This window comes from Aedes aegypti, chromosome 2 (genome assembly GCF_002204515.2).
Source record: "Aedes aegypti strain LVP_AGWG chromosome 2, AaegL5.0 Primary Assembly, whole genome shotgun sequence".
NCBI lineage: Eukaryota > Metazoa > Arthropoda > Insecta > Diptera > Culicidae > Aedes > Aedes aegypti.
The window spans coordinates 187,582,990-187,596,086 of NC_035108.1; the positions used below are offsets into that span (position 1 = coordinate 187,582,990).

Sequence of the window (13,097 nt, forward strand, 5' to 3'; positions counted from 1 at the left end):
GTTTCGAAGAATCAAATAGTCTTGATTTTAACTGGAACATTTTTAATTTTGGATTTGATTGAGAACGATTCAGTCAAAATTCAATCTCATAATCTATTATGTAAGATTTTTCAAGTTTGTTATATAGATGATTTATTCTATACAATATACACGAAGTGGTGTGGACAAAGTCAAATTCGAGTAACATTATTTATTTTTGAGTTTTTTAGATATTAATTTTTATAATTGGTACTAAATTTTCCTATGCTTAGCGTTTCCCGCTCATTTTTTACCTAGGGCCCCCTTCAAGAGATCTGACCCGGGCCCAAATACGGCAGTGGGTACAGCATACAACATGGCTCCCCTAAAAATTGTTTGAATATCAAAAGCTTGTTCTTAAGACAAAGTTTTGATTTTCTATTAATAAGGGGATACATACATTTTATATATTTGTTACATTTGACTTGAGTGTCTTCATTGTGATTTTTGAAAATTAAATTATTATCTAGCATGAGCCCTAGATACTTAACTTCATCTGACCAATTTATTGAAAACCCCTCTGGCGCCGTCCACAAATTACGTAACGCTCTAGGGGGAGGGGGGAGTAGGCTCAAGCATTACGGCTCATACAAAAATTAAAAAAAAATCCATACAAAAAGCGTTACGGAGGGCGGGAGGGGGTCAAAAATTTCAATTTTTAGCGTAACGTAATAAATGGATGCCGCCTCTTATCGTGACATCATGTCTACTTGAAGGGTTCAAACAAACAGCTTTTTGGTTTATGTAGGAATATTATTAGTTGAGTTTTGGAAGCATTAGGAGAAATCTTTTATTTTTGCAAGAAAGATGAAGAAAAAATATCCAAACTCTTTTGCAATGTACTACAGATGACACGCAGGCTTCGTCCTTTGGCGGAGAGGCCTGTGTCATTCGCAAACAAAGATTTTGTGATGTGAAAATATTGTATAATATTGGTCCCAAAATGCTACCTTGAGGAACACCAGCTCTTACAGGAAGTCTTTCAGACCTGGAGTTCTGATAATTAACCTGAAGTGTACGATTTGACAGATAACTTTGAATTATTCTAACAATGTATGTTGCAAAATTGAAGTTTTTAAATTTTACAATCAAACCTTCATGTCAAACACTGTCGAATGCTTTTTGTATGTCTAAAAGAGCAAGACCAGTAGAATAGCTTTCAGATATGTTGGAACGAATCACATTGGTTACACGTAAAAGTTGATGAGTGGTCGAATGTCCATGGCGGAATCCGAACTGTTCATTGGCAAAAATTGAATTTTCGTTGATGTGGATTATCATTCTGTTCAAAATAACCTTTTTAAAAAGTTTACTGAAGGAAGAAAGCAAACTGATTGGACGATAGCTAGAAGCTTCTGCAGGATTTTTGTCTGGTTTAAAAATGGGTACAACCTTAGCATTTTCCCATTTGTCAGGAAAATATGCCAACTGAAAACATTTGTTAAATATATTAACTGAGAATGATAAGCAACATTCTGGAAATTTCTTGATGAGGATGTAAAAAATTCAATCATCGCCAGGGGCTTTCATACTTTTGATTTTTTAATAATAGTTCTCACTTCCAAATTGGTCTCCCAGAAATTTTCGAAAACGTTATCTTGATTAAAAATGTTTTCGAAATCCTATGTAACTTGATATTCTTTTTCACTTGAGATCTAAATTAAAATTTTGCGCACATTCAAACTGCATAGCAAATTTTGAGCTTTTTCGTACTTAGTTAGTAATAATTTGAGGCTTCTGGATTTTTTTTTTTTAAGTTTTACATAATTTCCAGAAGGGCTTAGAGCCAGGGTCCAATAGAGAAATTTTATTTTAAAAATGTGAAAATCGGTTTTTAATTTGTTCTTGAAGATCCTGTCATATAATTTTCATAGCAGGATCGCGAGTGCGTTGAAATTGCCTTCTCCTCATGTTTTTAATACGGATCAAATGTTTAAGATCATCGTCTATAATCACGGATTCAAATTTTACATTTTGGTATTGCAATGCCGCTGGGTTCAACAATTGAATTTGTTAAAGTTTGAAGAACATTGTCAATATCAAGTTTTGTTTGTAAAGAAATGTTAACATCAAGATTAGAGTCAATATATGTTTCATATATATTCCAGTCGGCTCGAAAATAATTGAAAGTAGAGCTGATAGGATTCAGAATCGCTTCATGGGATATTTGAAATGAAACAAGGACATGATCAGAATCAAAATCAGCATAAGTGAACAGTTGGCTACAAAGATGACTAGAGTCGGTTAAGACCAAATCAATCGTAGATGGGTTTCTATAAGAGGGAAAATATGTAGGGCTATCAGGGTATTGAATTGAGTCTCAATTATTGAGAAATATCCTGAAGAGCACTAATCAAATAAAATTCTGCCGTTGGAATTACTTTGAGAATTATTTCATGAGGTTCGGCATTAAAGTCACCAATAACAAAAAAAAATGACTTATTGCGAGTCAATTTTCGCAAGTCAGTTTGGAGCAAAATCACTTGCTGTCCAGAGCATTGAAATGGCAAATAGGCAGCTATGAAAGTATATTTACCAAGCTGTGTTTCAACAGAAACACCTAAACTTTAGTTTCAAATGACGAAAACAGTTGATGTTTTATACGCCTATGAATCATGATTGCAACTCACCCACATGCCCCATCAGGTCGATCATTACGATAAACTAAAAAGTTAGGATTTTTTTAAAGTTTGGATCCAGGTTTTAAATATGTTTCAGTAATAACTGCTATATGCACGTTATTTGCTGTAAGAAAATTAAACAGCTCGTCCTCTACCATTCGAAGAACGAGCATTTAAATTTAAAATATTTAAATTATTATTCATTGGATCCATTAGAAAAACGTAATCCAATAACAATTTGATTACTTAATTTTACACCAACTTGGGCTGTTTCAGTCATAGTGGAGGCTTTAAACATTGCATCAATCATTTGATTCAATTGTTCAGTAAGAAAAATTAAATCAGATGGAGACTTGAAGTGGGTACATTATCTGATGTTTTTCGTTAGAATTTTTGGTAGACGAAGAGGCGGAGTAGAAGTTTCCTGTGGCGGCAGGGTTTTTATCCTTTGATTTGAAACAATTAGAACAGGTACTCGTAGCATGAAAAGGGGAGGAGTTCAAATTACCTGATACGATATCGACAAAGGATTTTCCTTGGGTAGATACATTCAAAATTAAAAGATTCGAAAGGCTACCCGGATTAAAATTAGTTTGTGAAAGGGTATGATTATAATCTTCCTGATGGGTATGATTCTTAATCAAGCGATCGTTAAATGAAAAATGAGCATTGTTCGATACTCTACCAGGGAAATTCCGGAAACGACCGTTATCGTAACGGACATTACCGTTCATCTGCCTGGCACGAGCCTCGACGACTCGCCTACGCGAAGGGCAAGCCCAAAAATTGGACTCATAATTGCCCTTGCAATTGGCGCATATACACTTATCGGTATCTTCCTTCACTGGACAGACGTCCTTGGCGTGAGCAGAACCTCCGCAAATCATGTATTTAGCATCCATGCGGCAATGACCCCACTTTTGGCACCGACGGCACTGAGTGGGGTTCTAGTAATTTCCTCCAGGTTTCTGGAAATGTTCCCATGTCACACGGACATCGAACATAAGTCTAGGTTTTTCTAAAGCTTTAATATTATTTAGATCTTTTTTGTTAAAGTGAAATAAATAATATTCTTGAAAAAGCCCTTTCCGAACAATGCCAGATTGGGTTCTCTTTTTCATAATGATTACTTAGACTGGGAAAAAATCAAGGTAATCATTTATTCCATTTTCGATCTCTTCAGGTGATTTATAGTCACTTGCGAGACCTTTCAAGACAACTTTGAACAAACGTTCAGTTTTGTCGTCATAAGTAAACAATGTGCTTCTTATCTTCAAGATGTTTGATACGAAGTTCGCGAGTTTCCGGCAAAACGTGACAGTCTTTTTTTCTTGGCGATTTGGAAGGAACCCTTGATTCCCCTAATGGAGTTCAAGATCACCTGCCTAAATACTCCAAATTCAGGAAAACTGACCATGTTTATTTCCTCACTTGAATCAAAGAGCCTGGGCTAGAAGTTGCTTCGATTTAATGTTCGGAAAATGTTCGGAAGTATCGAACTGATTGCTCATATCGATGCAATTATTAACATTATCCATTTCACCATTGAAAGAAATCGCGCGTTCCATTTTTGCCACGTTTAGTGGCAGTTTTAAGGAAAGTAGTTTTGAGATTCACCCTTCCTTTTGTTCGTGGTTGCAACCATATTTAGTGAATAAACTAAAGAATACGTGTCCTCCTAAAGGTTTTTTTCCCAAGACGGTATGCAAGAAGGATTACCACCGCTAGCTTTCACTAACGGTTCTAACGAATAATCGAAGGCATGGAAAGGCAAACCAGGATCGTGAATTGCGACCAGGATCAATAGTTGTAAAAATAGTACTGAAAAGTTAGTAGCACTGAAAACTATTTTTTTATTTTATCACTGAAAGTACTGTATTTGTAGTACTGAGTATTGTTTTATTGCTGTAGGTAATTTCAAAAACTTCCATGAGCAGAGAAAATTTCTGTACGCACAGCACGAAGGTACGATGCGCATTGCAAAATAAACTTTATTATTTATAAACTCTTGTCGTTAAAATATAACATAAAGCTTACCTACTCATTAGAGCAAATATTTCGTTTTGCTAAATTGGCCGCACCTCTTTAAAGCAAACTCGCAAATTACACTAGCGCCGCCCTCTGCCAGCTTGTGCTTCAATTTCTCACCTATTAATTACCAAAACATACTCACTCATTTTTCCCTATTTCTATTTCCTCTTTGCAGAAACTCGACCTCACAAATCGATCAGCAACGCCAGCACCCAAGTGGTGCGAAACGAGTCCAAGTGAACCGTTAAGCAGCTCCAAGGCTTGACAACTAACCCTGAGGTTCAGAAGCCCAAAACTAACTGGATACGACGAGCTGCCTCCCAAAGTGGTATTTGTGAAGAGCTTCCGACGCTGAGATAGTTTTTTTCTCTTCAGGATGTATCCTATTCCATTGGGCTAATTAGTTTGGGAAAAGTTTCCTCCGGAAAGCTTCGCCACCTCCATCCACTCGATTGCTTCCATCATCGCCCATCATGGTAATGAAAAAGCGCGGAAAAGTGAAGCCCGAACCGACGATATTGGGGATTTTCGCCACTCGAATGAAATCGCAAGTGGTTCTATAGTGCTAAAACTGTACCACGCGTGTGTGTTTTTCGCAATGGTTCTACGGAAAGCCATTTAGCGACGCAAAAATGAAATTCATGTGAAGGTTTTTTACGACGTGGTTATTTCTTTTTTATAGCTTAGCAGAGGGGAAGAGAGGACTGGAAAGTGCTGACGAATTCCATCCAGAATGAGTCGAAATTATTAGAAATCGTGCTCGTTAATCTTCGATTCAGATCAAATTTTACTCATGTTTTCGATGTAATATAAGAAGTGTGTTCTATGGGGGCCCAGATAGCCGTAGCGGTAAACGCACCGCTATTCAGCATGACCAAGCTGAGGGTCGTGGGTTCGAATCCCACCGGTCGAGGATCTTTTCGGGTTGGAAATTTTCTCGACTTCCCAGGGCATAGAGTATCTTCGTACCTGCCACACGATATACACATGCAAAAATGGTCATTGGCATAGTAAGCTCTCAGTGAATAACTGTGGAAGTGCTCATAAGAACACTAAGCTGAGAAGCAGGCTCTGTCCCAGTGGGGACGTAACGCCAGAAAGAAGAAGATAAGAAGTGTGTTCCATGTGTAAAGCGACTATTTTGACTCAAGAATAACTTCTGAGAAGGGTCTATGAGTTCTCGCAAGCGGTTTATTTGAAAAATTCTAGCTTTGAAACTACATATTATTGGTTATTGGTTATGATTTGGGCAACTTGGAAAACAAATATCACAACAATTATACTGTTAAAAAAATTAAAATGGGATTTTTGTTTTTATTTTTCAGTGTGTATTTTTACGTAGTCTGAACCAAAAGTTTTGAAACTATTTTTTTTAAAAATAAATTGTATGCAAAAACTCTTAGGTCTTTTTTCAGAACTTACTCTTAAGTCAAAATCATCGAATTTTCTATGGGAAAACATTTATTGTCCTATACCAAAAAATATGCGGAATTTAATCCAAATCGTAGAGGGTCGAGCTCGATGACTGACCGATTTCACATGGAATTCGTCGCTTCCAGATTCGATATTGAATTTTCCATCGATATGTATTAGCCGTAAATTGCCACTGAAGAGTGAGTGTTTTGTTGAGTACCAATATGGGCAAGAAAATAAGAAGAGTGTAAAAACCCGCATCGACGGCAGCAGCTGAGTGGCACATGAAAGGCAAATAAAAGTGGAAGTGAATGAAGAGATAGAAGATAGGTGAATAAAAAAGTGAATAAATTTACATAAATGCAATTAAGGTGCAGTGATGTGTGCTTATTCGTTGGCTGGTTGATAAATGTCTAGTTGAATTGAGCGGACAACAAGCAGCTGCAGCAGCAGCCGGAAAAGCTTCCACGCCCACCGCCCACCAGAATTATTCCGTAGTCTACGTTGTCGTCGATGTGCTCTTCCGTTGCTGTCGTCGCATCATCTGCAGCTATTACCATTTTTCCGATATGTGTCTAGCTATAGATGTACAACTAGTTAAGGCCACACACCCACATGTATGAAGCTTATTGGACCCATTTTGAGTCATCGTCATCGGAGTGCCTCCGGAAGGAACGGAAGGCAAGACTCTTGCAGAAGAGTTGAACTGTAGACAACCAATAACGCAGTATACATCGTAATAACACCGTAATATAGTGTAAGCGTAGGAGAAGAAGAAGAAAAATGTCCCTCAATGGGAGAGATCTGATGAAGCAGCATCAGGCCCCACCGCCGGAATACAACCACCAGAGTGTGTTAACGATGCAGAAATCGGTGACAATCACGGTGACGCCACAGCGGAGCAGCTCGATGGATTTGCTCAACTTTGAGGAGAAGCGGCAGCTGATTGCATCGTCCCTGTCGCTGTCGGACATCCTGCACGTCAGTCCGGCGGCAGCCCACGTGGCCAAGGAGGTGGCCGCCAGCACTGTGATTGGTGAGTGTGTGTTTTTGAACACGTGGAACACGGAGCAATGGGGATGGGTTTTAAATATTGGCTTGTTGTAGGCGTACGAGTCTTATTGGCGCGACATGCGTTTTGTTTTTAATATACGGATACACCTAAAGATTTGTTAGATGCATAGGATATATTTTTCACGCACTGGTGTCGTCTCTATTTCCTCCGGTTTCTTGGAACAAAATTCCTTAGGTGTTGCTCCTATCACCGTCAATGAAAATGTCCTCTCATCTACTTGGAAGCTAACATGAAAGATATACACTAAGGTGCGGCTTATTTTTCGAGAGTTCTCAAAACCAACAATTCGTGTGTCTCAAACTTTAAGGTTTATCTTTTTATGTGATTTAAATTCAGAAGAGCACACGAATTTTTGGTTTTGAGAACCTACGAAAAATAAGCCACACCCTAATATACTCTTCTAGTGTCAACAATCTCATTACTGTCAGGTATCAATAAGCAATCCAGCAAAGACGGGACTCATATTCGAATACTGCAGTTATTCTAAAAATTTGTAAATATAATATTTCTCCAGGTGCACAGCAAGTTGATTCATAATTAACTTGGTAAATCCTTGAAACTTGAATCAGTGATTATCTAGGAAATTCTTTTGGCTTTTTGTACACTTATAGTGATATTTAAGCTATTAAGACTACTAAGTAAATGAAGCTTGATGGGATATGTTGTCCAGAACTGTGACAAAATTAGAATTTTTAGAATTTCAGCGCTGATCTTTATAAACAATTATTTATTTATAATAACTTGATCACATTACAAAATCGAAGTATCCAGAGCTGTTACCACTTATTGAATAAGCCTAAATCATCGTGATATTACACAAATGTTCACGGCAGCTCACAGCTGTAGAGTACCCATTTCTTTTTAATTTAGAACCCCATTCAGCCATATTTGAATTGATGCCCCATTTATGTGGTCACTTCGCGACCAAAACCTATACCTAGAGATTCCTTCAAGATTTAAGAATGTAGCCAAAAAATACAGAAGATACCGCTAATTTAAAAATTTACCCTCCTACTGGGCATTCGTAGGAATTCTAAAAGCTTCTTCAGTGGTTTTTCTTTGACTACTTTTTCGAAGATGTTTTTTTTGCAATCTGAAGTTCTGCCAGAGATTTCTGTAGACCATTTTTCAGTGGTTGCTCCAAGAATTCCTCCGAGAATGTACCGAGAGATTGTTTCAAGGGCTTCTCTTTTAAATATCCAGAAATTTCTCTAAGAGATTACTCCTGGGAAATTCTGCGAGTAAACCCTGACCTAGAATTACTTTAGAAGTCTTGCCAGGATTTTTCCAGGAACTTATGAAGTATTCTTTCTAAGAATTCTTTCAGGACGTCTTTCAAGAGTGGCTCTAAGGGTTATTTTGAAGTACCATAAAAATGGATATCTTTGATAATGCGGGTAACTTTAATATTGGGGGCCCGCCACATACTTAATGAAATAAAATAAATTCTGTTAATCAGTTAAGCAAAATTAATGCAAAATTAAAGAGTATTGACACTTTATGTAAGAGTTATTCAAATAATCAAAAATTGATCAGATTTTAACATTTTTTAAACGATTTCAAACAACCTGTTCTTAAAATTAAAGTTTTAAAGAATTCGTAACTTATCCTTGATAGCTTAGTTGAAGAAAAATTTGAATATGGTTTCAAATCTCTTAGCGAAAAGCGAAATTTACAATTTTAGGGCATTTTTGTAATCAAAGTCTGAAATTTCCATGTGACGCTGAACGCCTAGAGATATGCAACAGATAGTTTCTCTAAGGAATTCTATCAATTTTGCGCGAAATACACTTGTTTGTACAGTGAGATTCCGTTTTTGGCATGCCCCATTTTTGGCACCCCCCGATTTTGGCAACATTTTTGAATATCTTAAAAAATTGGATATGCTTCTACAATATCATTGTATCTTTTGTTTAGGTCATTTGAAAAGCAGGTCAGGTTAACGCTGACCGCATTCCAGAGCTCCATCTTAGTCGATATTTCCCCTAATACCACCAATCACTGATGTGATAGTCATCGCAATACACTTAAAATTGTGTACGTACAATCGCAAGATTTTTAGGATTTGCTCCGGTGTTTTCAGTACTACAAATCAAACGATAGATTCTAAAAGTATTTCATAACATTTCACATGAATTTAGAAGCTCATACATTCCTGTAAGTGCCAAAAGTTTTGAATAAATTTATCGTTCCAACTGATTTTGAGGCTTCGTCGTCCGTGTAAGTGACAAATAGCCGCAGGCTTGCCCAACTTTTTTTTTTTAGGCGCGGGCCAAATCGCAGAAACAATGTTGTGTCGCCACATTTTTAACTGCACATATATTCGCATGAATTCTGACAAAAGTCAGTAAATAAAGTTCATATAATCTGACAAAAATCAGTGAGTGAAGTAAATTTCATTTGAAGAAATAAAAACAAACAGACAATTGCTGCTAGGTATCTTGCTGGATATTGTGTGCAGTGTTGCATTTGAACGCGTTCAGTTTGCGTTCCAGTTCAAACTTTTGAACGAGGTATCAAGTAGGCTTGAACAATGAGAAGCTCAAAAATTCGAACCCGTGCGAGCTAAAAATTGAACGTGCAAGGAAAACTGTCGTCATGGCAGATACACGACATATGTATTTCAATGCGGAAGTTTTGCAAAGATGTTAGGAAACATTAATGGTTCCATATTTTTGTAATGGTTCCATATATTTGTAATGATGATGTAATGATGATATGAATTCAATATGTTCTTATGTAGTTTTTTTTTCTGGTTTTCAACTTCATTGTGCATTTTGAAGAGCAGGTGCAGAATCTTGCACGAGAGTTCAATGCTTACTAGGTTCTCGTGCAAAATTAGTTCGCGTTCAGTTAGAAATGCATCACTGATTGTGAGGATCCCTTTCAAAATTATATGATAATCTTGTCCATAATATTTTGAAGAATCTACCCCAAAAAATTTGGATCCTATAAGAATAACTGGTGGGCATTAAATACCATTTTGTAATTATAATTTTCGAAAATTTTCCGGTTTCAATTGAGCGGCCCAAACGCAAAGAGGTTTTTGTCGATCTGTTAGTTTGTCGATTTTTTAGATTAATATAATAAAAAAACTACTATTTTCGTTCAATAGGAAAAATAATATAATTCGTACTGTTGTTCTACGCCTACTTGTCCCATGTTTTATGTACACCATATGGACAGTGGTATGCGTAGAACCGCAGCATAGAAGAATGAAAAATTGCCGAAAAAAGCTTTGAAGTCGATATTCTAAAACTTGGTTTCTGTCACTTACAACCTTTTGATCCTAACCTCTTCAATTATGCTAATAGGGCGGTTTGTATTCTTGGCACTTTCGATTCACTTCGACAGGAGTTTGTTTTAAAAGCTAGCAAAGTTATATTAATTAACAATATGCCCCTTTTGTGTACCCCAATTGAAATAATTTCAATTCCTAATCTTTCGCAAATAAGTTTAAGATAGATAAGGTTGAAACATATGTTTAAGTACATATGTATCTCACCTTACTTATTGTATCGAATAATCCACAAAGAAATAGATAACAGAAGCCACATTAAAAACTTTAATCAATAAATGATTATTTTCGGATTAATTAATTTTTTTTCAGTAACTAAAGAAAATTTTAAATCCAATATTTTTCAGAGCTTGATCCTTCTTTGCAAGAAGTTTTGAAACTCTGATTCAAAACTTCGAGCCAAAAAATTAGAGAAAAATTCCCTGATAGTAAGAGAAAATCTTCATGAAATGTTTCCAAATATTGCTAACCAATGAGAAAAGTTTCTGAGAAGTATAGTGTAGAAAAATAGACTATTTCTAAATTAAATTAAATCATTGATCGATAATTAAAATTCAAATGCTTAATGGCAATATCATCAGCCGTAACAACTTTCTTCAACTTATTTCTGGTAGTGTGTAGATTTAAAGCTTGTAGATGTTCGTTCAACATTATTTTCCCGGTGACCATTTCAAATTCCCAGTTTTTTCGTCTTTTCCCCAATAGATTAAAACTCCCGTCTTTTTCTTGCTTTTCCCATTTCGGTGGCTTTCAGGGTAGGATTTTATAAAAAAAAACATACTCTGATTTCTGTCAAAATCTGACCTAGTATTATTAGAATGACCATAAATGTACTAAAAACCTGATCCAGAATTTTAAAAGAATCGTGCCTAGGATTCCTTCCAAATCTCTCTCAATAATCATTTCGAAATGTAACCTTGAAAACTTTGAGAATGCTAAAAAATATTTCGAAAGAAACCTGCTCAAAATTTTATCATCAATTCGCTAAAGGTTCTGCCGAATCTTACATAGCGTTTTATTGTAACATTGCCCAGGATTTAAAAAAATACGTAATGAATTTGTTGAAAATTCTGGCTAGAATTCTATTTGTGAAAATTCTGTAAGAATCTTGCCATTGTTATCCATAAAAGTTGTGTCCAGAATTCTTAAAAAATCTTGTTCAAGATTTTGTGAAAAGCCTTTTTTAAATTCTGCCAAGGATGCTATGTCCCTATTTTTGGTAAAATTTATTTCCAGGATTCTGAGAGAATATTGGGCTATAATTCAGTGATACGAAAATTTCCCCAATCCAGTTCCTACTGCAGTGATGTTAAATAGAAGATTGTTTGTGGATTCCCATGTGTTCACAAACCCACTATCAAAGTTACTCCAAGACCAAGGATCGACTTTCGATTAAATGAAAAATCTTTCATCTGCAATCGACAACCAAGATACCGGTAGGGTGCAGAGATACTTGGGCACTTCCAAGATTAACTTTGGCATCGGGGGGTTTTCTTGACCGAATCGTCTGAAACTTTGCAATAAGAAGCACTTCAATACGCCGCATATTGTGGCAAAATATGAGCTCAGTAATTTTCAAAAAAAAAACACTGCCGAAGTGAATCGAAAATGCCAAGAATAGGATCTGGCTCCCTACTTGTTAAAAAATAAATTTGAGATCTTGAAGATTTTCGTCCAAAAAAACTACCAAAGTTACACGGTACACAAAACAATTCTCTATGAATTTCCTCACAAATCACTCAGAAGCATTATATAGGAAATCTTACAGCAGTACCTTCAGTTCCCGCATAAGTTAACCAGTATTTCGCTTACAAATAAGCATTAAGCATTTCGTACAAATTCGTAGGTGGTACAGTCCTAGACGATTGTAGGGTTGCCTCCTTCCCGTCCGTTACCAAAGTCAGAAAGTTGGGACTAACCTCTAACTCTTAGACAAGATTGACGCATCCTCCAATAGTCGAGAGCCTGGCCACGTCCTTGCGAAAGCTGGGGAATGGGAAAGGATGATTGATTGAATACCTACTTATGAAAGATGCAGAGAACTCTACGAGCTCTCATAGGTGTTACAGGATGTTGTGGAATGTTGATGGAAAGGGTAGCGTCATTGGATACGTTCGGTAGAAGTTCTGGCTGACAAATGGTTAATATTTGTTCATTGCGATCATGCGTTACTGATCAGGAAAATCACCAAATTGCTTTTGTGAAACTCCTTTGCAATCCTAATAATGAACAATAGCGTGAGCCGTAGCTTAGCACTGCCTATCAAAATGCACATAACGTACAAAACAATCATCAAAAAAACTGCAGTTCATAATCCATTCCGGACCGAGCATCCACGAACCACATTCAATTTTGAATCAACACGTTTAACACACACAGGAGATAAAAAAACGAGTCGCGTAAAACGAATTCAACTGCTGGAGCCATCACAGAGCATTCTCGCGCAAATCGAATAGAAGTAAAAAGAACTTCGCGTATCATCTTCAGATAAAATCTATGATAAAAAAACATCATTTCTAAAAACATTTTTCTTCAGAACATTTGCACGTGGCATAGCACCATCCGCCGAATCTAATTTCCACCAGCCGAATCGAAAAAAAGAACATACCGTAATTTCGGGTTAAATTGATCATTTTTCACT

The 13,097-nt window shown here is 36.5% G+C and overlaps 1 protein-coding gene across 16 annotated transcripts in view; it reads left to right on the plus strand.

The window, feature by feature from the left end:
- The window catches only part of LOC5565278 (phosphatase and actin regulator 4), a 557,239-nt gene that overhangs the window by 182,554 nt on the left and 361,588 nt on the right, over nucleotides 1-13,097 (plus strand). Inside the window, exons 2-3 of one of the 16 annotated variants that reach the window (XM_021843452.1) lie at nucleotides 4,846-5,146; nucleotides 6,230-7,119. The exons of 7 other annotated variants lie outside the window; for them this stretch is intronic. In XM_021843452.1, coding sequence (XP_021699144.1) covers nucleotides 6,867-7,119 — 253 coding nt within the window. In that variant the 5' untranslated portion in view covers nucleotides 4,846-5,146; nucleotides 6,230-6,866. 8 more of the 16 variants (XM_021843454.1, XM_021843457.1, XM_021843464.1 and 5 more) reach the window with 8 other exon arrangements.